General features: G+C 42.9%; 1 protein-coding gene across 4 annotated transcripts in view; it reads left to right on the top strand.

Annotated features, from left to right (window-relative positions):
• EXTL3 (exostosin like glycosyltransferase 3) overlaps window positions 1-27,880 on the top strand; it is a 196,010-nt gene that overhangs the window by 136,809 nt on the left and 31,321 nt on the right. For all 4 annotated transcript variants that reach the window (XM_054988380.1, XM_054988398.1, XM_054988389.1 and 1 more), the window contains one exon: window positions 6,047-8,593. In XM_054988380.1, the coding sequence (XP_054844355.1) occupies window positions 6,446-8,593 (2,148 nt within the window). In that variant the 5' untranslated portion in view covers window positions 6,047-6,445. The remainder of the gene's footprint in view (window positions 1-6,046; window positions 8,594-27,880) is intronic.

Raw genomic sequence — 27,880 nt, 5'->3', positions numbered from 1 at the left:
GGTTTGCACACCAAGACACACTGGGAATTTAACTATGGTCCAGGAGAGGTCTGTTTATGCAAATTTTCAGGAATATTTCTGACTTTTATTGGGACATAGTTAATGCTATTTAATTAACATTCTAATTGAACTACATATTTACGATATGCCATTCATCTTATTTACAGAATGGTAGTCCTTTGTTATTATGGCTCTTCAGTCTGTGCAGAACTGATTTATAACCATTATTTGGAGCTTCACTTTTAAAATATTTTTTCACTTTTTCTTTATATCGATTTTCTGTAAAAATATATAATTTTTGGTATCAGTTAGTATGTTGTAATTTCCTTACATCAATATTTTTTTAATCAATTTAAGGAGCCATATACAACCTGCCTGGCCTGAAAAAGAATTTTTTTTTAGTACTGTTATTGTTTCATGTGTGTGTCAATATAAATCTGACCACTGAAGAAGACCCTTAGGGCCAAAACATGTTAGGTCTTTTGGTTAATATACATGTGTAACCATCAGGGCTTTTTTTCTGGGAAAAGAGATAGTGGAACCCAGTGGGTTGCCCTTGGAGAAAATGGTCACATGGCTGGTGGCCCCACCCCCTGATCTCCAGACAGAGGGCGGAGGGCAATCTAAACTCTCCTCTGTCTGGAGATCAGGGGGCGGGGCTACCAGCCATGTGACCATTTTCAAGAGGTTCCAGAACTCCGTTCCACCATGTTCCAGCTGAAAAAAAGCCCTGGTAACCATTATTATGATTCTCTGTTATTAGACATGCAATTTCATCTTGTTGTTTTATATTATCTGAGTTTTTAATGATATCCTATATATGTCATTTTTAATCCAAAGATTCTGTGCAATGTGCAATAAATAGTTGTATCATAGTTTATTTTATATTTTTGGTGTTGTCTCAACCTTTTGGGTTGGGTTCTCAGATTGTTTCCCCCCACTTTCCCCCTTTTTAACAGGAAGTGCCAAGATGCCTGTCAAGCAGAGGCAGAGAACAGAATGCCGGTGCCACCCCTCCCCTATTTCTCACATGGGTCAGTGTACTGGCCAGACCTTTCCCCTTCCCTGTAACAACCCCAGCGAGAGCAGCCCTGCTGTGCATCAGGCTATGCTTGAAAGCTGGTTGTTACAGCTGTCTAAACTGGACTTTTATTAGACTATCTTGTGTTGTTTTTTTAAACCATTAAACTGGCTGTTTTGAGGAATGGAGTGGGATATAAAGCTTTGGCTGATGAGGCATTAGGCTTGTATGTGTGCCTTGGAGTATGCCTATATCATCAAATGTGATTTAAATGTCTGCGTACCTATTTTCCTGCAGTTACCCATTTTTTTTCTTGGAGGGGGAAGGATCGTAGACTTCATAAACACATGTGCTTATGTGCACATGAGTGGGTGCCCAAGAGGAATTGCACATGGTGTCACAATTGCGCAGTCCAACATGAACAGTGTGTTAATGAACAAATTCTAGGTTGAGTCAAGCCCCTTTTTCTTCTCAGTCTTGCTCGTTCCTTTTCTGAGTTTTGCTCGTTTAAGGTGATGTTACGACTGTGAATCGAAACTTCTTGTCTGACCAAAAAAAACGACTCTGTGTAGTAGAGGGGGGAGACTTTACCGGGGGGAGAAGAGATAAATGTGAATTAATAAGCAGTCAGATTAATAGATTGATATATATATAGATATATATAGGTTAATAAATAGAACATAGAGAAAATAATTAACTATAAGGATTAAATATAAGGATTGATTAACTAACAATATTTTCTTTCTTTTTGGTAAGTACCAAACTGAATGTCTGAAGATATAGATGGGTCAAATTGATTGACTACGTGATGAGAGATATATAGAACTATTACAAAAAGATAGAATGAGTAATATATAGAGAATAAGTCAAATTGTTTGATATAAATGAATGTATGATCTATATGGTTTATGATATATAGAAATATTTGAAATTGAAAAATGGGATAAATTGTTTATCTAAGATGGAAACAAAGACTTACAGTTTGGGCATACAATGTTAAAAATAGTCAGGGATGTACTGCTTAGAATAATGGAGAATATATATTTGTTTTAGATAGAGGAAGCTAATAAAAATAAGGGAAAGGGGACAAAGGGTGGGAAAGCTGTTGGAAGTCAACAAAAAAGGGGGGGAAAGGGAGGGGGTTAGAGATGAAAAAATTGGGGAAAATTGAATGTAAATGTAAAAATAATGTTCTAACCCAATAAAAAAATTTTCAAAAAAAAAAAAAAACGACTCTGTGTCTTAGAATCGAGGAAGGCAGTACCTGGTGTGAAGCAAAACAGCACTTGATGCAGCTATGGTTCCCTAGGCACTCAACAAATCTGGAGTACCTTTCTGATATGAAGCATCTTGTGAATAATGAATTCTCTGAGGGCCACTTCTAAATCTCTGTTGTGTGATTCCCCCCCCCTCCCCACTTGGAGATTAGTTGGGTAAAGCAAATTCATGTCTGACTGTAATGATGCAAGCATAAAAAGACATGCATTTTTATCCTGATCTAGGGTGTAGGTGCTGATACCAAGAAAGAGAGAGAATAGAAAGCACTTCCAGCAGAGAGAGGGGACTGCAGGAGCTCTGTGGTCATCCTAGAAAGCTGGCGCCACTTGGGTATAATGCCGCGTCTTGTAGGCAGATACACGATTCTGAGTTCTGTCTTGGTCATGTTACAGTGTAATAACCTGTTGGGAATTGGCTTATAAATATATGCATTTCTGTTGTTCATGTACCCCAGTTGTGGCCCATTGATATCACGTAGGCGTTTCCCTTCTTGCAGCAGGACTGGGGTTTCTTTCTCTCCCCCCCACTTATAATTCCAGAGGTTGCCAGAGACCGAGCAGAACCACAAGTGACAAAAGGCACAGATTGGATACTTGTCTGCTTCCCTCAAGTTTTAATGGGAAATGTAGGCATCCTGGTTTCGCAGCTTCGCTCTCTGACTGCTGTCCAATGGACTTTTCAACTGTCACTTGTCCAACATTCCGCCAAGCTGCCTACATTTCCCATCAAAACTTGAGGGAAGCTGACAAGTGTCCAATCTGTGCCTTTTGTCACTTGTGGTTCTGCTCATAGTTGGGGGTTGTGGTGGATATTTTTCCAGGGCAGGTGGGATGGGTGCTTGCTGAAAACATAGGGGTGGGATATTCTCTGTTGGGTATGGTACTAGCTGACACCCACCTGCCCCTGTGATCCTCTGTACCTGTTTGAGGAGCCGCTTATCTTTCATTCCTGGGATAAATATGACTTGCCTATAATACATCAAAAACAGCTTGATGTGCTGTACAGTAATTAAAAGATGAAGACTCCCTGCCAGTTTATAACTTAGCTAGCGAAGGCACAGTAGTAAGGAAGAGAAAAGATTGAGAAAGGGGAAGGAGGGTTGCAGAGGGAAAGCCAGGATGAGGAGGTGCCTGAAATACCGTAATGGAAGGATATGGTGGGCAGAAGGCAAGACTACAGAGAGCTGGGAGGTGAAAAAAGGGACACAGGTTAGAATTAAAGTTGGATGTGCCCTCTCTATTCAAGAGTCACTTTTTGTCCTGGCAGAGAATTATGGGATGCTTTCGATTCCCTTGGAAAACAGTCTGTTGCTTCAGTCAATTAGATGCCACACATGTTTTTATATCCAATAAACTCCATCTGTTCTGTAAGACATCAGGGTGGCAGTGGGACCCAGGGGCAAAATGATAGTAACGTGCTAATTTGAAGACTTAACAGAGTTTGACTGACAGTTGCCTTCGCTGCATACCAAAGGCAGACAAATGTGCAGAGGATGCCACTAAGATGTTCTTCCAACAGAGCGGAATCTCCCCTCCCTCTGCCTGCATGGGCTGCCTGCCCTGCCAGGAATCCAGGAACTCTGGTTTTTTAGGAATGAAAGTAGGGGAATGAAAGTAGGGGCTCTCCACCTCAATGGAAGTGCATGGAATTGACTGCCTCCCCTTTTGAAGGTGGGAGCTTTATATAGTTGTTGCCATTCCACAGTCCCCTTCGCACCCCTGTTCAGTTGGCTCCTGGCTTGAAACAATTAACCATTACGGAAGTTCCTTGCTATCTGCAGCTAAAAATTCCGTCCTTCCAACCGAGGAGTGAGCTTGGTGAGAAGTGGAGTGAGGACCTTTTAACTATAGCCTTATAGAATCGGCTGCCTTCTGAAATCTGAGCTTCAAGAGCATGTAGAAATGACAAAAACAAACTTACTTTTAAAAATGTAGCTAATGTGGGTCTTGCTGTACTGTTTTGAGGGTGGCTCAAGATGGGTAGCTGTGTTAGTCTGTCTGCAGCCGTAGGAAAGAGCAAGAGTCCAGTAACACCTATAAGACTAATAAAATTTGTGATAGGGTATGAGCTTTTGTGAGCCACAGATCACTTCTTCAGAACCTTCTTCTGAAGAAGTGAGCTGCGACTCACAAAAGCTCATATCCTACCACAAATGTTGTTAGTCTTATGTTGTGTGTGTTATGTGCTGTCAAGTCGCCTCTGACCTATGGCGACCTTATGAATGAAAGACTTCCAGAACGTACTATCTTTAACAGACCTGCTCAAATCCTGCAAACTGGAGGATGTGGCTTCTTTTATTGAGTCAAGCCATCTTGTTTTAGGTCTTCCTGTTTTCCTACTGCCTTCCACTCTTGCTGGCATTATTCACTTTTCCAGAGAATCTTGTCTTCTCACGATTTGACCAAAGTACGCTAGCCTCAGTTTTGTCATTTTAGCTTTTAGGGAGAATTCAGGCTTGGTTTGATCTAATACTCACTTATTTGTATTTTTGGCTGTCCATGGTATCCGCAGAACTCTCCTCCAGCACCACATTTCAGATGAATCCATTTTCTTCCGGTCAGCTTTCTTCACTGTCCAATTTTCACTTCCATACATGGCAATGGGGAATACCATAGTTTGGATTATCTTGATCTTGGTCCCTAGAGAGACGTCTTTATCTTTAAGGATCTTTTTGAGCTCCCTCCCAGCTGTTAGTCTTATAGGTGCTACTGAACTCTTGCTCTTTTCTTCTGTTTTGAGGATGCTAGAGGGTAGAGTGGGGCGTAAACAGGTTGCCCCTCACTTCAAAAGGGTCTGCCTGGCTGCTGGCATGAGAGGAAAAGAAGGCTTGGGGGTCTCCCAAACACTTCAAATCAAAACAAGAGTTGCTGGTTTACTCAAGTTTTGAGAATGACGGCTGTAAAGTTAGACAGCTCTACCACAAAGGGACAGCCATCAAGAAGGTGTATTCTCCTCCCTGCATTCATCTGACCCTTGTAAAAAGCTGTTTGATTGTGTTGGTGAGGACTTCCTGCCGCAATAAATGCCTTAAGCTAATTATGTCTTGTATGAAGAAACACACACCTCCTCTTAAATCTGCAGCCTATCAGTTTATACTGGGGTTTTCTTTTCTTTTTTTTTCCAGTTTAGAGGAAGTATGAATGACTTTTCCTGTGTCCTTTCTTCATTATCACTTACATCCAAAACAGTGCAAAACTAGATTAATCTCTCTTTGTAATGATACAGGAACCAAAGCACATAAAAGATAAAATTGCTTGTTATTTCCAGACCAGAAAATCAGATGTTTGCAGCTGTTCCTTTATTCTGATTATTGAGCATCCAAACCCTTTGCCAAAGATGCCTGAATCAGATGAAATCAAGGGCTAGTCAGATATTATTTTCTAAGCTTGGTATGAGTGGATCTGCATCGCGCCGTTCTTGGTTCCAAGGCAAGTCCCAGGAGATCCTGAGTGTAAATCAGTGCTGTATTCAGTTGGGTTAGACATTCCTTGCTACTCAAAAAGAAGGGTGATGGTGAGGAGATGGGTATTTGAGCTAGCCCGAGTTGTTCTTTCTCATACCAAGTCTGGAAAGTATCTAACCCAGCCCGAGGCTGTGTTTGCTTTAGTTCTGTTTTGCACGCCGTAGCTCAGTTTTAGGGAATAATAGGGCAATTTGATGCTGTAAAAGCTGTCTCTGTTTCTGTACCTTAATAAAAAAAAAATAGGCCGTTTTTGACCTGTCTGATATATCATTGCTGTCTTCTAGGAATGATGGAATACTGACAGTGAAATGGCTACGAGGGATTCCAGTGTGTGAGCTTCTTCCTGCGTGCCTTGTTCCTTGAACAGCAATACAGAATGTTGAAGGTGTCGATAACGGCAGCCTTGCTCCTGTTACCTTTCTCTGGCCCCGAGGAAACTCCTCATCGCTACGACAACACTGCCACTGCTCTCCTAGCAACACCCAGCTAACTGACGGTCAAGGAGAAGAGTTTGATGATTTGTTTTCCGTGGGTTCAAAGTTGTATCCATCATCCCAAGGAGAAGATGAAATTTCCATTCTATTGGCCCTTTGTCAAGCTGGCACAATAACATTGCATTCTGGAGATTTGCTGATAAAAAACGCTTTGGTTATGGCTACTGATCCAACGTGATTCTTGGACTCATGACTGGGTATACCATGTTGCGGAATGGGGGTGTGGGGAATGGAGGTCAGCCCTGGATGTTACGGTGGTCCAGTCGGATCCGGCTCACTTGGCTGAGCTTCACATTGTTCATCATCCTGGTCTTCTTTCCCCTTATTGCCCATTACTATTTAACCACCATAGATGATGCCGATGATGCTGGCAAACGTATTTTTGGCCCACGCACAGGCAATGAGCTATGTGAGGTGAAGCACGTCCAGGATTTGTGCCGCATCCGAGAGTCGGTGAGTGAGGAGCTGCTTCAGCTGGAAGCCAAGCGGCAGGAGCTGAACAGTGAGATTGCCAAACTGAACCTCAAGATTGAAGCTTGCAAGAAGAGTATAGAGAACGCTAAGCAGGATCTCTTGCAGTTGAAGAACGTCATCAGTCAAACAGAACATTCGTACAAAGAACTGATGGCCCAAAACCAGCCCAAGCTCTCTTTGCCTATCCGGCTGCTACCAGAGAAAGATGATTCTAACTTCCCCTTGCCAAAATCCAACAGGAACTGCCGGCTACACAACTGCTTTGACTATTCACGTTGCCCACTAACTTCTGGATTCCCAGTATATGTCTATAACAGTGACCAGTATAATTTTGGGAGCTTGTTAGACCCTCTAATTAAGCAAGCGTTTGAGGCAACTGTCAGAACTAATGTGTATGTTACTGAAAATGCAAACATTGCTTGTGTGTACATAATCTTAGTGGGAGAAATTCAGGAGCCCATAACGCCAAAACCTACTGAAATAGAGCAACAATTGCACTCTCTGCCGTATTGGAGATCTGATGGACACAACCATCTCATTATTAACTTATCCAGGAAGTCTGAGACTCAGAACTTCCTTTATAACATTAGTACAGGACGGGCCATGATTGCCCAGTCCACTTTTTATGATGTACAGTATCGCCCAGGTTTTGATATTGTTGCGTCTCCTCTGGTCCATGCAATGTCTGAACCTAATTTCCTAAAGATCCCACCCCAGGTGCCCGTCAAGCGGAAATACTTATTCAGTTTCCAAGGAGAAAAGGTAGAGTCTCTCCGGTCCAGCTTGCAAGAAGTACGTTCGTTCGAGGAAGAAATTGAAGGCAATGCCCCCGCAGACTATGATGACAGGATCATTACCACCCTGAAGGCTGTACAAGACAGCAAGCTGGACTTTGTCTTGGTAGAATTTACTTGTAAGAACCAGCCGAAGGCAAGCCTGCCCACTGAGTGGGCTCTTTGTGGGGAAAGGGAAGACAGACTAGAGCTACTGAAACTATCTACTTTTGCACTGATAATCACCCCAGGGGACACCCACCTTGTGATCTCCGCTGGGTGTGTAATGAGACTCTTTGAGGCACTGGAAGTTGGAGCTATCCCAGTGATCCTTGGAGAGCAAGTCCAGCTGCCCTATCATGATGTGATCCGGTGGAACGAGGCAGCCTTAATCATACCAAAGCCACGTATCACAGAAGTGCACTTTCTTCTGCGAAGCATTTCTGATAATGACCTCTTGGCCATGAGGAGGCAGGGCCGTTTCCTGTGGGAGACCTATTTTTCCACCTCAGAAAGTGTCTTCAGCACAGTCCTGGCCATCATAAGGACTCGAATCCAAATCCCAGCTGTTCCCATTCGTGAGGAAGTGGCCGTGGAGATCCCTCACCGGTCTGGCAAAGCTGCGGGCACAGACCCCAACATGGCCGACAATGGGGACTTAGACTTGGGTCCTGTGGAAACAGAGCCGCCCTACTCATCTCCCAAATACCTGCGCAATTTTACCCTCACAGCAATGGATATTTACAGAAATTGGAACTCTGCTCCTGGGCCCTTCCATCTCTTTCCCCACACACCCTTTGATCCTGTCTTACCATCAGAAGCCAAGTTTCTTGGGTCTGGAACTGGATTTCGGCCTATTGGTGGAGGAGCTGGTGGCTCTGGAAAGGAGTTCCAAGCTGCATTAGGTGGCAATGTCCCCAGGGAGCAGTTTACAGTAGTAATGTTAACCTACGAGCGAGAGGAAGTATTAATGAACTCCTTGGAGAGGCTCAATGGTCTCCCCTATTTAAATAAGGTTGTGGTAGTCTGGAATTCTCCCAAGCTTCCATCAGAAGATCTCCTGTGGCCGGACATTGGTGTCCCAATTGTGGTAAGAGAAATTCAGCTATTTAGCTTTTTGCAGAGAGAGATGGAATTAATTCAGAGGTCTTTTTTTCCTTCTTTCCAAAACGTGTGTTATGTTTTTAGCTCAGTGTGTTTATCTTCAAATTGCACAATAAAGCAGCTACTTTGAGCTGCTGAGAATCTTTTTAGCACAATCATTGGATGGGGAAGAGGCTCTGTTCTAGCCCAAGGGATATGTGTGTGAGATGCACCAGTTATATGGTTCACCTTCTTCCATCACAGTTTCTGTGCTAGTTTTGCCCCAAGAGTCTGTTTTGTGCTAAGTGATTGGAGAAGTACCCCCAACTTTGTACCTTTAGACTGGTCATTGTTTACAGAATTTGGAGCAAAGCAGATTCATGATACTGTACAGTTAAGAGTACTGGGTCAGGTTAAAAGCCTGGATGAGGTCGGTATCTTAGCAGTCCGCTTTAGGAGAAGATAACAGGCTCAAAGGGAAGTTTTTGTTGGCTTATTGATCAAAGAGCAAAGCCATGGATAAAATTTAAGGTGAGGAATGAGAGACATACTCATAAGGACTGCAAGGAACTAATTGACTTTCCAAAAACGGTGACTTTGTACTTGTTTGCTAGCTGTCCTGATTTGGTCCTGGCTACTTAAAGAGAGGCAGCAATCAAGCAGTGTCTCTTAAGGTGTGGTCACTTGCTAGACTAATCTTTGGCTTCAGAGCTTTTTTCTTGGGATGGAAGAACAGCCAAGACTTAGGAGAAGTGTGAGGGGGGGAATTGATTCTGCCCCACCCTGGGTCATTAAGAAAATGCCAAAAAAACGATGGTGAGTTTTAAAGTTTGAATACTTGATGAAAAGCGGTGTTTTCAGTTTCTGTAGCTTCTGTTAACGGCTTTGTGTTACTTTTTAAACTGCAGTTACCTGGATGGTGGCATTTTTTATTGAGTGCTGTTAAAGTATGTTCTGTGTTTTTTTTATGTTCACCAAAGTAGGCATGGCCCACTTCCTGGTTGGGATGAGGGAGATTCTATTCTCCAGTTGCTTGTTGGACACCCCCCCCCCCGAGATGTTTAGGCTGTTTAAAAACTGTTCGTTTGTTTCCTGGCAGTCATCTCCTTGCAGTTATGGAACTGCAAAAGATTGTGCATAGTCTTTGTGAGTAGGATGAGCTTTTCCTTGGAAAAAGTCTTCTCCAGGCAGACTGGCCATTGACCCTTTGATTTCTACAGTAGCGGAACAGCATGAGATAGGAATAGAATACAATTTATATGAAATACACATTGCTATTGGCATTTTACCTATAAAACCCAAAGAGCCAGAGAGCATTCAGGAGTGGGTCGTGTGCATGTGTGTGTATTTGACCCATGAGCCATTAGTTATCCAAACATCTCCTTTGAAAAATCTCTGAACTTTTTTTGGAGTGAGAGAATTAATTTTGCTGTTCTAAGCATGTCATTCCTCCCCTCCCTCCTTCTTAGAATGTGGCATGGATTTGAACGTCTCATTGAAACCTATCCCCCTTTTAAAGTGTCCTTGACAGTTCATATGAAATCTGGATCCAAAGGCTTAATCTTGCCATTTTGATCAGGCTTAGTACAAATGCTGTAGTACGATGATATGGGAGTGTGAATCGGCAGACATTTTCAGTTTATGTAGGGGGTGGTAGATCCCGGTGTGGGTGGTTTATCTACATCGTGTTGCCTTCAAGCGGATCGCGCATCTACGCGTGTATGTCATTAACGACAAGAGAATGCAAAGTAAATAGAAAGCAGCTGCACTCAAATGCACAATTAGGTGCTTCTCCTTGGTCTGATTCTGTCTGGGAGTGATTAAAGTGTGCACCAGCTTCCCATAGGCTCATGCTCAGCTTGTGGATGTGGTAGGTTAGAAATCACCCAAAGTTACAGAGGACAGATTCAAGGATAACACGTCTTCTCAAGCAATAGAAAGCATTTTTGTTGTTGTTGCGGCAAAAGAACTCAATTTTTTATTGGAAAGCAGAAGGGGGTGCTTGCTGCCACTGTAGCATCTGGGAGCTTAGCACTGCATGAAATGAATGTATATTTTTAATATTTCATCTTATTGTTTCTGACTAGTAAATCACACCGTTCCCAGGCAGAAGTAAATGAAAACATTCGTTTTGGGGAGCAGTGAAAGGAATTACAATTGTTCATGTCATTGCAACATTAACATTTACGTTAGTCCTGCTGTTTTTTTGTTCTTTTAAAATGAAATCCTCGCATTTCCACTTAAGGACTTTTAACACCTTCGCTTCTACAGAAGGGCAATGTGTACTTTGAAATGAACTGAGTTTTCATAGACAAGAAAGCCTCTTTAGAATTGTGCGTTGTTTGGAACAGTTGGAATGTTGGTAGAAACAAATTTTTATTTATTTTGCAAGCTTTAACCTGCCCACTTTCAAAATCCATTAAAATGCAATAAAACCAGTGAGAGGGAATACCCAGTAAATATTATGAGTTCTAACTATAGTTTTTTTAAAAAAAACCCTACCATGATGCTGTCAACTTTCCAGATTTGTATCTGATTAGCTCATGAAAATGAAATCCTGCCCTCAAGTCATAGTTGACTTATGGTGATCCTTGGTAGGGTTTTTATGATGAGACTAAGATAGGTGGTTTGCCATTGGCTGCCTCTGCAACCCTGGTCTTTGTTGGAGGTCTCCCATCCAATCACTGACCAAGGCTGACCCTGCTTAGCTTCTCAGATCTGATGAGATTAGGCTCTCCTGGGCTATCCAGGTCAGGGCCTGAATAGCTCATATCTGACAGTAAAATTGAATTCACCAAGGCTGCTAGGATTTAGCAATGACTAGAAAAACTAGTCTGTGGGTAAGGGAGCAAGGGGATGAGGAAAGCAAGGATTTAGTTATATACATTAAACACAGAATTATGTATATTAAACATACATGGATGTTTGTAGTGAATTGTGGTACACCCCCCTGGTGCAAGGACCTTTGCCCAAGATGCTTAAAGGCTTCTTGCACCAAGGGAAGCATTGCTGTTAGCAGAACAGATCCAACCCCTCTACTTAATAGAATGGAGGTAAATAAAATTTTAATCTATGCTGTATGGCATATATTGTGATTGAAAGTTAGGGAGCAAAAAGGGATAGCTGGAGAGTCAGTGTAGTGGTTAGAGTGCTGAGCTAGGATCTGGGAAACCTAGATTTGAATCCCTACTTTGTCGTGAACCATTGCTGGGTAACCTTGGGCCAGCCACACTGTCAGCCTCACCTGCCTCACTGGGTTGTTGTGAGGAAAAATGGAAGACAGAAGACAGTGTGAACCATTTTGGATCTCCATTGGGAAGAAAGATGGAGTATGTATGAATAAATAAATAAATGGGTAACCGGCTGCTACCCCTAGGAGTAATTCCTAGTTAATTAGGAGGCAGCTGTTGGTTGTCCATTTGTATTTTCAGCTGTATTAACAAAATTTCCAGATGCAACTGTTTCTGTCTTAAACAGTGTAAGATGATGATCTTGGGAAGAGGTATGCCCACTTACTTTTGTCTATTCAGCCGAATAGTTTGGACCCAGCCTTACTGCTTCCAATACAGGCTGTTGCTAGAAGTGCCTTCTGTCACGTACATCTTATTTGAAAGCTCTTCTTTCTGGACTCTGATATAGCCATGTCTCCATAACCTGCAGGTTGGATTACTGCAGCATGCTCTTCTTGGGGCTGCCCTGGAAGATAATATGTGCACTTCAGTTTGGGCAGAGCAGGTTCACAGAGGCACCTTCTATGGCTAGATTCCAGCAAGCATTTGCAGCATACTTTCCTTTTATATGATTGTTGTTTGGATAGTTGGGTGAGGCAGACTATATTTTTAATTGTAGTTTTTTAATGCTTTGTTCCATTTTAATGATTGAAAAGGTTGGAAGCTGCTTTGAATGAAGTGAACAGAGTTACTCCAGTCTAAGCCCATTGAAATCAATGGCCTTAGACTGGAGTAACTTTGCTTAGGATTGCACCGTTAAGTCATTCTTAATTCTGACCTGCCTTGCATGGTTGTTGTATCATCAACCTCCTATTGCAGATGTGCAAGCTAAGACTTCTCTAAAGGCCACATGGTAAGCTCATGGAAGAGACAAGATTTGAGCTGCACTTCCTGGTTTGTGAGTCCTGGTAACTCAGGTGCGGCAAGATACCGACAAATCATATGAAGAGGAACAATGCAAATATTTCATTTACATTTTGGAATTTTGTTCTTTTTAGCACTGAAGAACAATATCCCTGCTTGTATTTCCATTTCATTAACATTGAATGGCTAACCTGAAAAAAAATTAAGTTATCTGCCCAGGAGTTTTAAAAACTTAATGTGGGAATTTAGGAGTGCAATATTTTTTCCCCTCCTCAGATAAGTGGTAAACAAAGATGTGTTAATTTCTTTACTTAGTATTACTTGATTACAGGCTATTTAGAACAAAGTGTGAGGTGAGGGAGCAAAATTTTTCTCCTAATTAAGGATGGAGAGTGAGGGGGAGAAAGGGCATCATTAAAAAATTGCTTTTTTTTCTATTAACCCGAAAACAATTTCAAGCATCATAAGACCACCAGGTGCTGAACAGCGATAATGCCACTCTGACAAAGTGATTACTGATCAAAGCATCTAAAGCAGACGGCTAATGAACTCCAACAAATTACGGCGTAATGAGACAGAGCCCCTTGTGCATGAGGAAGTAGGCGCAGCCTCCAAAACCATAGCAACCAATACGGAGTCTGCTAAACCTGGGGGAGCTGAAATGGTGCAGCACCTAGACTACTGGATTTGAAGGCAGGAAACCAGGTTCATTCTCACTTACTATTCTTGGATAAGCACCTGTCAGGCATTCACTGAATGCTGGAGCAGCACAAGCCCCCTTCCCCTATCCATGGGAGCCAGGTTCTCCCTATGAATGCTGAGTCGCCAAAGGTTCCAGTTGCACAGCTTTTCTCCTCTGATCTCCCTGCCCTCCCCTTCCTGAAACATAAGTTGTGCAGACAAAGCCTCCCAGGTGACCTGCTGTTCATGTGGAGGCTGTAGCTCCCATAGGTTGGAAGAAAGGGGTTGGAAGAGAGAGGTCTGTGGGTTGGAAGAGAGGGCATCCTCCCCACACATGCTGTCTCAGCAGCTTCTGGTTAAGGTGTTGTCTAGAGCGGGGGTCCCTAACCTTTTTGAGCTTGTGGGCATCTTTGGAATTCTGACACAGGGTGAAGGGCTCAATCCCAAAATGGCTGCCACTAGAGATGGAGCCAATCACAAAATGGCAGCTGCAGAAGGCAAAGCCAACCACAAAATAGCAGAGAACAAGATTTCATATGTAATAGTAACTCTTCAACATTTCAGGCAAAAGCTCTGTTTAAGGATGCTTTTTCATCTACACAGCCTATCAGAAGCCCTGCTCGTCAAGTCTCACATTGCCCCACCCACTTTCTAAAAGCTCTTGACAGGCATCATAAAGATGTTGTTGGGCACCATGGTGCTGATGGGCACCATGGTGGGGATCCCTGGTCTAGGATATACTCTCAGCTGGCTGGCATGGGTATGCTTCTGAAATGTTCTGATCACAAAGGGATTGTAGCCTTGTTGCTTGGAACTCCTTGGATGGGGAGTGGAGTATTGAGGTGGCAAAGCAGCTGGTCAGAATTTTTTCCCCTTTCTCTTCCCTATTTCCCCCACTCTTGCTAGTCAAGTCACATTGGTTCCTGAGCTTGTTTTTAACCATCTTGTGAGCAGATGTACGAGGTAAGTGACGAAGCATCTGCATCTTTTTGTCTTTTAACGTCATGGGAGGAAGTGGAACAGTGAGAACTGGTGTGGTGTTTAGTGTTAGACAAGAATCTGAGAGACTCAGAGCAAAGCTACAAGTGACTTTCTTCACGTGGAGAACACTAGATTTTTCTTGCAAGGTTACCTGGAAAGTGAAGTCCGAGTGGTCCTTCCCCTCTCTGTTAGAATCACTGCCTGAAGAGCCACAAGAGGGCTTCGTTTGGGGGCGGGCAGCTGCTACTTTCTCCCAGGGTGTCCTGCGGGCTGCCTGCTCCCAGGGAGCTGCTCTGGAAGTGGCAGCGTCGGTGAAGCTTCAGCCGCAGCGACAGCGGAAGAATCTACAGCAGATGAAGAAAGTCACTTGTTGTCACACTCTCAGGCTCAAATCCCCGCTCTGCTGTGAAAGCTCACTGGGTGACCTTGGGCCAGTCACACACACTCTGCCTAACCTACCTCACAGGGTTGTTTTGAAGATAAAATGGAGGAGAGGAGAATGATGGGTTTGGGCCTCCATTTGGGGAGAAAGGCGGGTTATAAATGATGTATGCTGGCTGGAGGAAAATTGTTACATGCAAAACTCCCTGCTGGGCAAAACAAGGAGCATTTGCTCGTGTCAGAGTCATGTTGGACAGTTCAGGAGCAGGTTGGAGGAGACAGAGTTTTAAAAGTCTGGGAGCTCTGAAATGGCTGGAGAGGGGTGGCAGATGGAAAAACTAGGTGAGCAGAGCTGAGAAATGTCTGAAGATGTTAGGATGGGGCAGCTGGGAATGGAGATATAGGAGGAGGAGTGTGAAGTTGGAATGGGCTGGGATTGGGTTGCAGAGGCCTCAGGAATATGGTCACGGGTGAACAGCGTTGGCTCTGTAAAAACAAGGGCCAGCATCCATGGTCATGAGCTGATGTGTGAGCTGACCTGCTATAGATAGTGATGTTTTGCATCACTTTTGAGATGATGCTTTTTCACTGGCAGCAACAAGGAAACAAGTTTCCAAGCTTGCACATGTGAATCAGGCCCCTGATGTGAGATGGGAACTGTAGAGTTAAAAATGTTGGCTGCTCTGGCCTTTATGGTTTACGACATAAGCCAGGGGCATTTCAGACCACAGAAAGGGCGTGGCTGCTCTTTCGCAAGTTTTACAGCTTGAGTCTGGCATTTCTCTTGCTGCCTCTCCCTGATCTGCTCTGATTTTCATTATGAAAACTTGGGAGAAAATGGTAGGCTGAATTAGTTGCAAAACAGCATTTTGTAGAAAATGGGTTCTGCTTTAAAAAAAAAAAAAGCGGGGAGACAAAATCCAACCAGCTTGGCCTATATTCCTAATACTTCTATATAGAATGCAAAATACTTGTTTGGAAATGGCAGTTATGACATAGCCTGCAATTAGAGGATGCCAAACAGCTGCAAAAGCATAACAGTAGCAATTAAAAGCAAAAAAAAAATGTTTTGCTGTCTTTGGAAATGAGAAGGGCTAGTGCTTTGGATAAGAAGGGAGAGTTGGTTACGTATTGTATCATTAAAAAACAAGCGATGAGGTGTTCCAGGGGTCCTCAATAAAAAGTTAGTAAGGGTGTAGACAAGATTTCCTGGGAAAACACTATGCCCCCCCTTACTGACCCTCCTCTGCAGTATGCAATCACAGGACTGTTGGATGCTTGTCGGGAAGTATTCTGAGTTTACATACGGCACCAAAAACAGCCAGTGGATCTGGCAAGCAGCCCATGTGAGTTGTCTGTGTGCCCTACCACATGTCCCAGAGTTGTTGCAATGTGCAGGCTTCCAGGGAAGAAACCCAAGGGGTCTTAAGAGGATCTGGAAAGGATTCCTGAAAGGCAGGATGACCATTGATTGTCATGGGCTGAGTTCAACCTGTGCATGAACTCTGCCACTTCAAGCTGCAGGTAGGATGAGAGGCAGAGAAAAGCATCCCTGTGGTCATGTAGAGAGTTCTAGCTGAGGGCCAAGCTACACATGACGAATGACACTTGAACAGCAAGTGTATTTCTCCCTGTTCACTTGCCCTCCACTCAATCCACTTGCTGTTCAAGTGTCATTCGTCATGTGTAGCTTGGCCCTGAGACAAAACTGAACCAGAGTCTTTCCAGTTCACAATCTTAGTCACTACGATGCACCTGATCACTCCAACATACACTTTGCACAACATGCTCTTTTACAACGTTCGTTTTCTAATGACAAAATCTGGGTGCCATTTGTGTGTGTGTGTGTGTGTGTGTGTGAGAGAGAGAGAGAGAGAGAGAGAGAGAGAGAGAGAATGCCAATGAACACTGGTTTACATTGAAAACAAAGGACATACTATTTCATGGATTACAGTAACCTAGTCAAAAAAACCTTGGCTGCCCATAATCTGTGCTCATTTAAACCATGTTCTGGGAATGGGAATGAAGTAATGACTGGGGTTTAGAAAGAATGGCAAAAACAATGGCCCGCACCGCATATTCCAGAATGCCTTGCCTTTCCAAAACGCACTTGTATTTATATTACCAATTAACACTTTTTCTTTCACAGCCCTAGTAACAATGCAGCACCTCCAAGTTTAGTGTCATCAAAGCCATGCTCATTTCTTTCAAGTGCAGTTATTTTTATTATTTTGTATAGGTTTATGTTATTGTTACATTAATAACTCAAATAGCGATATGCAGATCCAAATTGGGACCCACAAAAAGTTACGAGGGCTACCCCACATGTTCCCTGGCAATCTAGGGGGTGGGGGATTACCTATCTCTTTCCCAAGCTTCTTATTCTGATAAATAGACAGTTCAGTGATGGTTGTTGGTCTTGGCATTGTAGTTCCTGACGTTTCGCCAGCAGCTGTGGCTGGCATCTTCGGAGGTGTAGCACCCTGCAGCTGTGGACAAGTTTACATCGGGACCACAAAGCGTAGCATCCAGACAAGAATAAAAGAACATGAAAGACACTGCAGACTTGGCCATACTGAAAAATCAGCAGGGGCTGAACATAGCCTAACTCAAACAGGACACAGTATCCTATTCCAGGACACTAAAATACTTGACAACACTTCCAACTACTTTGTCAGATTGCACAGGGAAGCCATTGAAATTCATAAGCATAAACACAATTTCAATAGGAAAGAAGAGACTTTAAGAATGAATACAGCATGGCTTCCAGCCCTGCAAAACACCAGGCTAACGAAATACTCCACATCCCACAATAGCCCTGCAGAGAAGATTAGCATATCAAGCACCAATCCATATGCAAAAGAACCTCCTCAGGATACAGTGATGCCTCCCTCCATTAGCATTCCACACCCTGGGAAACTCCTACAGGATGACTCAGCCCAAACCCACTTTCCTGAGTAGATATAAATTACCTGCCAACATCTTCTCCACACTGTGACACTGAGAGATCTCTGTCTTTTGGTGCTACACCTCTGAAGATGCCAGCCACAGCTGCTGGCGAAATGTCAGGAACTACAATGCCAAGACCACGGCTATACAGCCCGGAAAATCCACAACAACCATAGTTCTCCGGCGGTGAAAGCCTTCGACAATAGACAGTTCAGCGTCCAGTACTTCTTCTCTTTACAGACCTGCCTCAGCTACTGGTAGCTATTATTGGCTCTCCTGGATAGGTATGTATTATGTATTTATGTTTTTTTAGTCCACCTTTCTCACTGAGATTCTGGGCAAATTGCACAGTGTAGCTCAATATGATCAAATATTCAAACAACACTGCAATAGGGTATGGACTGGAGAAATTTGAATTCAAACAGAAGCCAATACAGAACTGAAGACAATGCTGAAATAAAGCATAAGCATTTTAACATGGCATATTAAACAATGTATTAAACAACACAGTAAAAACTACTCAATTGATACATAGTAGTAGAGTCTGCAGTCACTGACCTTCACCACCACCTCTCTGCACCATCTCTTTACAGTAAAGCATTCTTACCCGTGTAAAAAGCCCTCCTGAATAATTCCCTTTCCCATAGTTTGCAGAAGGCTAGGGGAATAGGAGCCCTCCTAAGCCACAGAAGGCCCTCCTCACCTTCTGGCACCTGCAGAAGGCCTGATTCAGCTGAATGAAGCTGCTGTGGTGGAGTATAAGGAGAGAAGCTGTCCTATAGATATGAAGGATCAAGGCCATGCAGAGCTTTCTGCATAATAGCCAATACCTTGCATTGAGTCTGATAACCGTTGGGAAGTCAATGGAGTGCCTACTGAATGGGGTTAATAGGCATGCTCCACCTAGCTTGTGAGTGTGTGTGTATTCAAAGCTGCCTTACAACGAGTAAAATCATTAGTCTACCTAGTATAGTGGAGATTTACTCTTAACTGGCAGTGGCTACTCAGGCTCTCTGGCAGATAAAGGTTTTTCCTAGTGTCTGCTCTCTGAGAGCCTTTTCACTGGAAATATTCAGGGCTAAACCAGGGGTCTTCCAAATGCAAAGCATGTTATCTGTTACTGAGCTTCAGCCCTTCCACATAGGATGTTTCCTGGCAGCATAAAGGGAAGTGTGCATGTAGATGCCTTGTTTGCTGTAGTTTGGGAGGGGTAAGCAGCACTGTTAAGCAACCCATGCTCTTTTTCAATAGTGGCTGCAGTTTCTCTCTGACTCTGCTTTCTCCATGAAACTGAAGTTGGTTCCCAGTTCCTTATTCCCAGTTTACTAGTTCCTTATTCACAAAGCCAAAGACACATATTGTGGGGAAATTGAAAAGCTCTGAACCTCAAAATGAAGTTTGTAGGGGCACATATCATACACCTCCAGATATGGAATACTCTATAAGGGGAGTATAAGGAAAGACAATGAGAATTGAACCCACCAGTAATCCAGTGTCCATGCTCTACAACACCTGTTTTGCCTTTCCCTTCTTTCTCTTGTCTTCCTGTTGATTGTAAGTTCATAGAGAAAAGGACCTGTGTTTCCTTGCTTATATTGCCGAGTTAAGTGCCATATGTGCTTATGGATACTCCTTTGTAGTTATGCAGAAGTGCTGTTTCCGATGAGGCTTAGTCATTGGTCCAGCCAAGGCTTGCCAGGTTTTTGCAGGTGGGTAGTTCCACTGAATAACGCTGTTGGGACAGTTCGTGTGGACAGAGTTCTGTACAATGGTCTGTTTTTATACTGGATGTTATGATGGTTTTAATGTTGGATTTTAATTAATGTATTTTAATGTTTTGTTTTTATTGTTTTTATTTTTAAGGCGCCTCAGGCAGGTTGGTGGAGAGGCAGCATAATTTTTTTTCTAAATAAATACAAATCTGTATTGAAAAAATGTACCATTGACCTAATTTTTCTTGAGGAGCCGGTACTGCCCGTAAAGCAATCCTGTAGGGAGGTGCTGTGGCTCAGTAGTGGAGCATCTGATTGGCATGCAGAATGCCCCAGGTTTTACCCTCCAGTATCTCCAGCTGAAAGGACCAGGCAGTAGCTGATATGAAAGACCTCTTCCAGAGACCCTGGAGAGCCACTGCTTGTTTGAACGGACATTTTTAAAAAATTATAGAACTCCTCTCCATATAAATATCTACAAGGTGGTTTCTTCTCCTCCCCAAAGCCCACTAAACATCATAAGATACAAAGGTAAAGAACAGCCGCAAAGTCAAGGTAAACAAAAATGCAAAGCTCACAAAAGGGCTGTAGCCTCTTCAAAATACACAGATGGGGGCTGCATGTTGAATGATATCCGATGTGAAGAACCTTCACCCGTGGGGAAAGTTAATGTATCTGAATGAAAGCCAGCCCTTATGGGTCTTTGTGCAGCACCCAGAAAACCATTGGCATCAAGAGTCACGTCAATATATAACATGGCAAATGCCAGCCATTATGACAGATGAGGTATCTTATATCTCAAGGACCCTACTGGGAACAAAGTACTTGCAGAGAAACACATTGCAGCTCTCCATGGGGGTCAGTCGGAGTTGAGATTTTGGCCAGAGTAGGAAGGCAATATTTACTTTGCCCAATAAAATACAGTTGGAGCCACTGGGAACCATCTGGGTTTCAATTTACATGTCTCCATCTGGGATTATTTTATTTTTCTGCAGTTGTTTGTGCATGATAAGTTGTGGACTGGAAACGTCTTTTTGTTATATATTGAAAGAACAAGTGTGTATTTATATAGTGTATATTCAGAGTAGAAGGTTTTCTTCTGAGATTCTGTCCATAAAATTTGAATTAATTCGCCCACCTGCAGAATCCTGGGGTTAGTACTTCTGCAGAGAGTGGGTCCCTGTAGGAGAAAGTCAATCTCGCGTTTCTTATTAAACCCCGTAAGCCATGAATATTCAGCCTGCTGCTGCAAGCCTTCATGTTTTAAAAAAACATTCTCCACTCTTGAGCAGCCTCTCATAACTGCTACAGGGCACTGCAGGGTGAAGTGTTTCAATCACTGCTGAGGCATAAACTACCTTTTTTCACCCCAAGGCTGGAGTTTTCTGTTGCTTGCAGTAAGTGTCTCAGGGGTGTATGTGTGTGTTAATGTGCATTCCATTGTACAAACACACTAAAGATGCCTTGCGGATATTATGTAGAGAAGGTCCACATTTTGTATGCATGTGATTCAGCCTTGTAGGTAAAGTATAAATACTCAAATAGCAAAGGGTACAAAAATGTACCTCTGCAAAATATTACCTGTCTTAATGTCTCTGGCTATTCTCAGCAGTGCACTATTATGTTGCAAATTCATACAGCTCACAGATAGGGGGAATTCATTGCTACAAGATGCTGTGACGGCCACTGCTGTAGCTAGCTTTTTAAAAAGTGATCAGACAAAAGTGGCATATGTCTATCAAGCCGTTGTCTGGCTTGCTACAGGCCAGCTATTGTTGAAGACTTGCTGATCCCGCCAGCAAGGCAATTCTTATATACTTTTTAGGAAAGGTGTTTAGAAACATGCAAGTGCTTTACCAATTGGTGACATTACCCGCCTTCAACTCTCAGGTCAACGAAAAACGGAGCTCTGCAGTAGTAGACAGCAATTATACAGGGAAACCCCCCACTGTAAGCCAACTTGCTATCCAAATTTAACAATTCTTCAAAGAGAAATTTTCAAAAGCAGTATTATAATTAACAATTACAATTCCAACTTCCATCAAATGAGTAAGTGTAAACAAGTATAAAGTTCAAATTGGCAAGTCAATATACAGACGGAGGTTAGTATAAGCCGCAAAGAGTTCCTAAGTTATATTGTTTAGATGGTCCAGAAAGTGCTGCAGTGCCTTAGATATGTTCATCAGTGTCCAAAATTGATCGTTTCCTTGTATATTCCTTCAAGATGAAAGGATGTTAAATGGCTCCATTCAACGAGAAAACCGGCATTTTCACTCGTTTCGACTGTTCTCTCTCAGGAATGTGCCAAACAACAAAGAAACATATTCCCAGCAGTTTTGTTTCTTATTTGCATGACTCATACAGATTTTTAAATATTTTTTTATATCAGAGGACCATAGGTTCCTGAGAAAAAACACCACTTTCTGTTTTGTTCTGAAACTTTGCCCAAGGGGGTGGGGGGAGGGTATTAAATCTATTCTATGATAGGGCACGAAGAGTTGTGTGTATAAATTATTTGCCGGGGTGGGGAAGGATAATTGGAGAAACTGCCCGTCTTAGTAGTTTGAGCAAGATCTGCAGTAACGTTCCAGCTATATCCACTGACCTCTGATATTTCAGTAGAAAAAAATGGCTTTCTTCTATTTACCTTCTTCTATGCCTTTAAAAAAGAAAATGAAATGCTAAGGTACCACAACGAATATTGATGTGTTTCTATCACTGGATACTTTATTCCAAAGTCTAAATCAGTAGGGCACTCTGGGGAAGGTTGGCACACTGGCAAGAGTTTTGTGTGTTTATCTTGCATATCCGTTTCAAAATGAGTTCTTTCGAGATAATGTAGATTCTTTTTTTTTTTAGCACTTTAGATCTGGAAGAACTCCAAAGAGCTTTGCAATTAGAAAGAACTGGTTTTCCTGGTTTTTGGTTTTCTTGTTGCATTAATATATAATGGCTGTGCTATTGCCTTGTTATGTTTGTCCAAACCATTAGTACCCAGCTGGGATTGTTCAAGCTAGCTCGGCAATAGCCTACCTGGAAAGTAATCAGTATTCCCCTCTGCATGCTCTATTCCCCAAACCACCTATTTACTCTTGAGTGTCCTAGTCCATGATATTCAGAGCAGCAAATTGTGCTTATTTTACAATTGTGTTGGGATAACTGAAAATGTGAACGGGGACAGTAAAGCAGCTTTTATTTAGAAACAACCCAAATTCAGAAGCCAGCTTTTGCATAGGACCTTTCGTCTTGCAAGATAATAGACACACACACACACGGAAAAAATGTGTGTGGTGTAAAGAGACAGGATCCATCCCGCATGCTCTGAATTCATCATGCTCAAATGGGAACATCCTGTGCAAGGGCAACTCTGCAGTTTACATGGCAGACACAATTGCAGTTGTGTTTCCCACTGCACGGATGACACAGCAGTCATTTGGTAAGGCTCTGCCAGGTAATTGTACAAGTTCTTAAAGTCATGTGTACATCATCCCCCGCCTGTGTGTTTTGTGATGAGAAGTACCAGTATACATGCAGCGGTCTTACCTGCTGCTACCCAAAGCATGAAGGTGTCCGAGGAGAGGATAGAATTAATAATTTAGTTTGTTGGTGGTGATATTAAGTTCTGTGCTTCGTATCAACATGTAACATGCTTTTTATATCTGGAATGGTCTGGATTTGATTAGGATGAGCACATTACCTAGCACCATCCCCATATTCTTCAGTTTTCAGTGAATGCTTAGTTACAAACAAGTGATAATTGAGGAAGAACACATTCCAAGGCTGTATGGAAATTCAGAGCCTGAAAATTTGCAATATGAAGTTTCCAGTTCTCCTCGTATAGCTGCTGAAAAGTCGGTTATATTTTTTGAGTTTGCCATTTCTGAGAGAGCCTATAGAACATGTAGATTTAAAGCATTTGGCCGTGCAGTGAGCAGAATACATTTGATCTGTTTAAGTCAATGGAAATGGTACCCATTTCTCACATTGAAACATAATTGCATGTGCCGGAGGTTTTGTTTTTATTGCTGCCGTGGAAATTGAGCATGATTAGATACTCAGCAACCAAGCACAAATTCTGCTGGAAGTTGCAGTACCAAAAACATTGAAGAAGTCTCCCATTCTTTAAAACAATAAGATGGCCATTCACCTCGTCTTTTGCAAGAGAAGATGCATTCTTCCTGGGGTTTTGTGGGTGGCCATAGGGACGGTGTATTGATAGACAGTTCCCAGTTTCTTTTCTTGAAGGTGATTCGGCTTGCTTCCCCTTGTGCGATGGTTTGAATGGTTATCATGTCTTAAATAGAGCATTGTTGCCAGTGACCTCTCTTAACAGCTGCTGTTGAACAGAGTTCAGAAGCTGCTGCCTTTGCCAAAGCCAGGCCACTGAAGCAAGCAGGAGGCATGTGTTCTGTGAATGCTACAGAATTAGAAACGGTCTCTTGTGTAGATAGGATGTGAAAGAATCACTTGGGATCCTTTCAGCCTTTTGAGAGGGCAGTTTGCTTTTGCAAAATATGCTTGCTAGGAAGGAGATGCTTAAGAATGAAGAGCTGAAAAGGAGAGGGGCTTGAGTGCTAAATTCTTGAACCAGCCTGTTGGACTGTCGCTTTATGGCATGTGGCACTCCTGTGCCAGCTTTCGTCTTATCCTGTTTCAAGGTGCTTTGCAAATAATTATATATTGGCAGTGGTTTGTTGTTTTTTCTTGATTCACAGGGATTTTTTCCTAGTGCTAGAATGGACAGACCAAGCAAAAAGAAGGATAGCAGGAAAAGCAAAAGAGAGCAAGCTGTTCATTTGAGAGTGAAGTTAGTTCAGTAGCAACAGAAACATGAATTTTAAAGCATACCTCTACATGTGATACAGGATTCTTCAGAAATACTACTACTACTACTGCTACTGCTACTACTACTAATAATAATATAACGACGACAACAACAACATTAGATTTTTATACCACTCTTCAGGATGACTTAACACCCGATCAGAGCGGTTTACAAAGTATGTTATTATTATCCCCACAACAAAACACCCTATGAGGTGGGTGGGGCTGAGAGAGCTCCTAGAAGCTGTGATTGACCCAAGGTCACCCAGCTGGCTTCAAGTAGAGGAGTGGGGAATCAAACCCAGTTCTACAGATTAGAGTCCCGCGCTCTTAACCACTACACCAAACTGGCTCTCTACTTCATCAAGATATGGGGAAGTTGGGAGGTCATTATAGTCGTAACTATATAGTCCTTGGTGAGAGGCTGTGGCTGAGTGGTAGAGCACCTGCTTTGCATGCAGAAGGTCCCAGGTTCAATTCTGGTTTGCATGTGTCAGAAAAGACTTCCTTTACTTTTGAAGAGTTGCTGCCAGTCAGCATACACAATACTGAGCTAGATGGACCAGCCATCCAATTCAGTAGAAGGCAGGTTTGTATGTTCGGGGCTGTTATAATAACAAGCTGGGTGACCTTGGGTCAGTCACAGCTCTTCCAGAGCTCTCTCATCCCCACCTACCTCACAGGATGATTGTTGTTGTGGGGATAATAATAGGATACTTTGTAAATCACTCTGAGTGGGTTTTAAGTTGTCCATAAATCGAATGTTATTATTTTGCCTTACCTGCCAAACTGCCCTTTCACTTCCCTTGTAAAAGCTGTAATTTTTCAACATTCTCTTGCAGATACCTTCAGTTTGTGCTATTAGTACGTTGTGTCCAATGATGTCCCAATTTTTGGCTCTGAAAGCTGAGAATTCCTGAACAGAAGCTAGCTCAGCTGCATCCCCTAAGAATGAGCATTTGTGATGCTCAGCTGTATTTCCAAGGCCTTCAGGTGTAAGATGCTAGGGAAATGATATTCTTCCAAGGGAGAGAAGTGGCTAGAGAGAATGTGCTCACTCTTGCCCTTGTGTAATGCAGCTTGTTTTGCATTGGGGAGCGAAATAGGAAGAGGTTTAGGAATTATGGTGGTCGTTAACAGAAGAGGCGGATTCCATGATACGTACGAAGCCGTTCACTTTTGGCGGTGGGTGGGGACTGACATCTGCTCTCCTGGTTAGAACAGTGGTGGGGGTTTCTTGTGGTCTCAGAAAGAGGGGCGGGGGAATGGTGAGCGTCCTTTGTTGTCTTTGTCCCCACTGACTTGCTGCAGTCCAAGGCAAAACTGCCGTGTGTTCCTCCTTAGCCTCTCCATTCTTCTATTTCTTAATCATCAGCTCCCCCAGCTGTACCCACTTCCTGTTTCCCTTTTCCTTGATAGCAAGTAGCCATTACTTCTCTGGAAACAGTGCAGGCATCCCGGTTGCCCTTGCAAGGAGACTGTCTTCTGGTACCCTTTGAATGCTAGCCGTGCAAACCTCTGCATCGCTTCTGATGCCTCCCAGAAGGCTGTCTGCTTTTGCCTGCTCGCACCTCCTCACATTACACGGCATAGCCTTTTGCAATGGTGCAGAGTTAAATACAGAGTAAAAGCCTTATGCAGCTCTGTTTTTAGAGAAGCAGAAGGCCTTGAAGCCTTTTTCATGGTGCTCCCAGAAGAGCAGAATGAGTGAGCGTTCCACAGCCATTAATGTTCGTTTAAGTAGCAGTGTCAAAATACTGTCTAAACATACCACTTTCCATCACCGTTGCAAACACCCACAGAAACGTGACATTTATGGAAGATGTTCGCAATTTGTCAAAACTTTTACGATGCTGCTCTGTCTGTGACTTAGCTTTCTTGCAGAACTTTCTTTACAGGGTTGCGTTTTCTTTTGTGGAAACTGTGAAACCACATGACTTATTTGAGCCGCGAGTGGACTTTGTGCAGCTTGATGGGTCACAAGTGTTCTACAGGCCTGACTTAGCACCAGTAGCGCTCATGTGTATTTGCCTCCCATATTGAATGGGGAGCAGAAATAATAAGAGATAAGGTGTGGGAGGGGGAGCTTGTTTTGCCTTACCTGCCAAACTGCCCTTTCACTTCCCTTGTAAAAGCTGTAATTTTCCAACATTCTCCTGCAAACACCTTCAGTTTGTGCTATTAGTTCAATGGCTTAAGAGGCCGTTCTGATCAAAGCAAGGGAAGAAACAGAGGAGTGTGACAGAAACATTTAAATAAAGTGGAGAGGGCAATGACAAGAAGGTGACAGCATGGATGAGAAGCAACCAAAGGATAATACAGAGTGAAAAGGGTGGATCCTGGACAAGGTTGCATTGCAAATTCAATGATCTGAAAGAAGGAACAGTACAGGTGTGTTTGCTCTATAGTTTGTCATAGGCCTTCCTAGAGTTTGTGAGACCCTTCCCCTCTCTAGAATCTTGCTGGGTGTATTTTTTTCTGCTCCTGGGAGGTAGTTTGCCACTGCGTTCTTTGTTTAAAGAAAAAGGAGTCTTGTGGCACTTGGATGACAATCGCATCATTCAATGAAGTGGATTCCAGTCTACAAAAAGCTCTGGCACAGTAAAACTGCTTGCCCTGAAAACTTCATTTTTGTGTGGTCTGCAGCAGTTTAACAAAGCTACCCCCTATGGAGCCTCTGTTTAAAGATGACTTTGAAAATCTGCATTGTACACCTCTCTGCTGGCCTGTGCTGAACAATACGGCCTCTTATGCCAGGATGGGCAGAAAGTGGCATCCACTGACAGACCACTGGCTTCTGGGATTTGGGTATAAACTGGCCCAGTTAACCTTGATTTGATCCACCAAAGTACAATCTGAGTTCTTATTCAAAGTCTATATAGATACATTAACACAGATTAGATAGGCTGCATTCAGATACTGCAGCAAATAGGGTATGAAGGCTTCAAAAATCAATCATGCTGCACACATGAGGAGCAGAAGGAGGGAACATATGAGCATGGAAATAGGCCATGTCCATGCCTATCACAAACAGAAAAAGGTTTGCCATGACATCTGAATGCTGCTTTAGATTTATGCGTGGTTGCTTTTATTTAAAATATATTGGACCAAGGGGATTTAAAAATAAATAAATAAATCAGCCTACCTCTGCTCAAAGTCAGTGAATCTTCAGTGATAAGCATCAAGGCAATTTGTGACAGCTTTGGTGCATTATCTACTTTGAAGGACTCGCTGCACGTTGCATCTGCCCTAGCTTACTGATTGCGCAGAGATCACAGAAATATGCTCTCTGACGCAAACTGAAACGGTAATGCACACCACTGATTAACAGAAACCTTGTCTTTGAATGGGGGATACAAGCATTGGGAGATGTGGAGAACTGCAAATTTTAAAACTTCTGTAATTATCTTCCAGATGTCTCTGAACGACTGCATCTGTCTGCCACCCTCCTCCTCCAAAACAATTCACTGCCATGAGCAGAGGAAGGAATATGCAGAAACTCAGAGGGGCAGGAAGATAGTAGGCTGCATTTGGGGAATCCGGTGCTTTTAACCAGGGGAAGAGACCCCTCGGCCTCAAATGCTCTGTTTCCCCAAGGATCAGCAATAGGGAAAAGGGGCTCTCAGTGCACAGATTTATTTATTTTAAAACATTCATTTGCCACATTTTCCA

The sequence above is a fragment of the Eublepharis macularius genome, chromosome 1, assembly GCF_028583425.1.
Source record: "Eublepharis macularius isolate TG4126 chromosome 1, MPM_Emac_v1.0, whole genome shotgun sequence".
In the NCBI taxonomy this organism is placed as follows: Eukaryota; Metazoa; Chordata; class Lepidosauria; order Squamata; family Eublepharidae; genus Eublepharis; species Eublepharis macularius.
The sequence above is the reverse complement of the archived record's forward strand: the minus strand, read 5'-3'. Positions and strand labels throughout refer to the sequence as shown.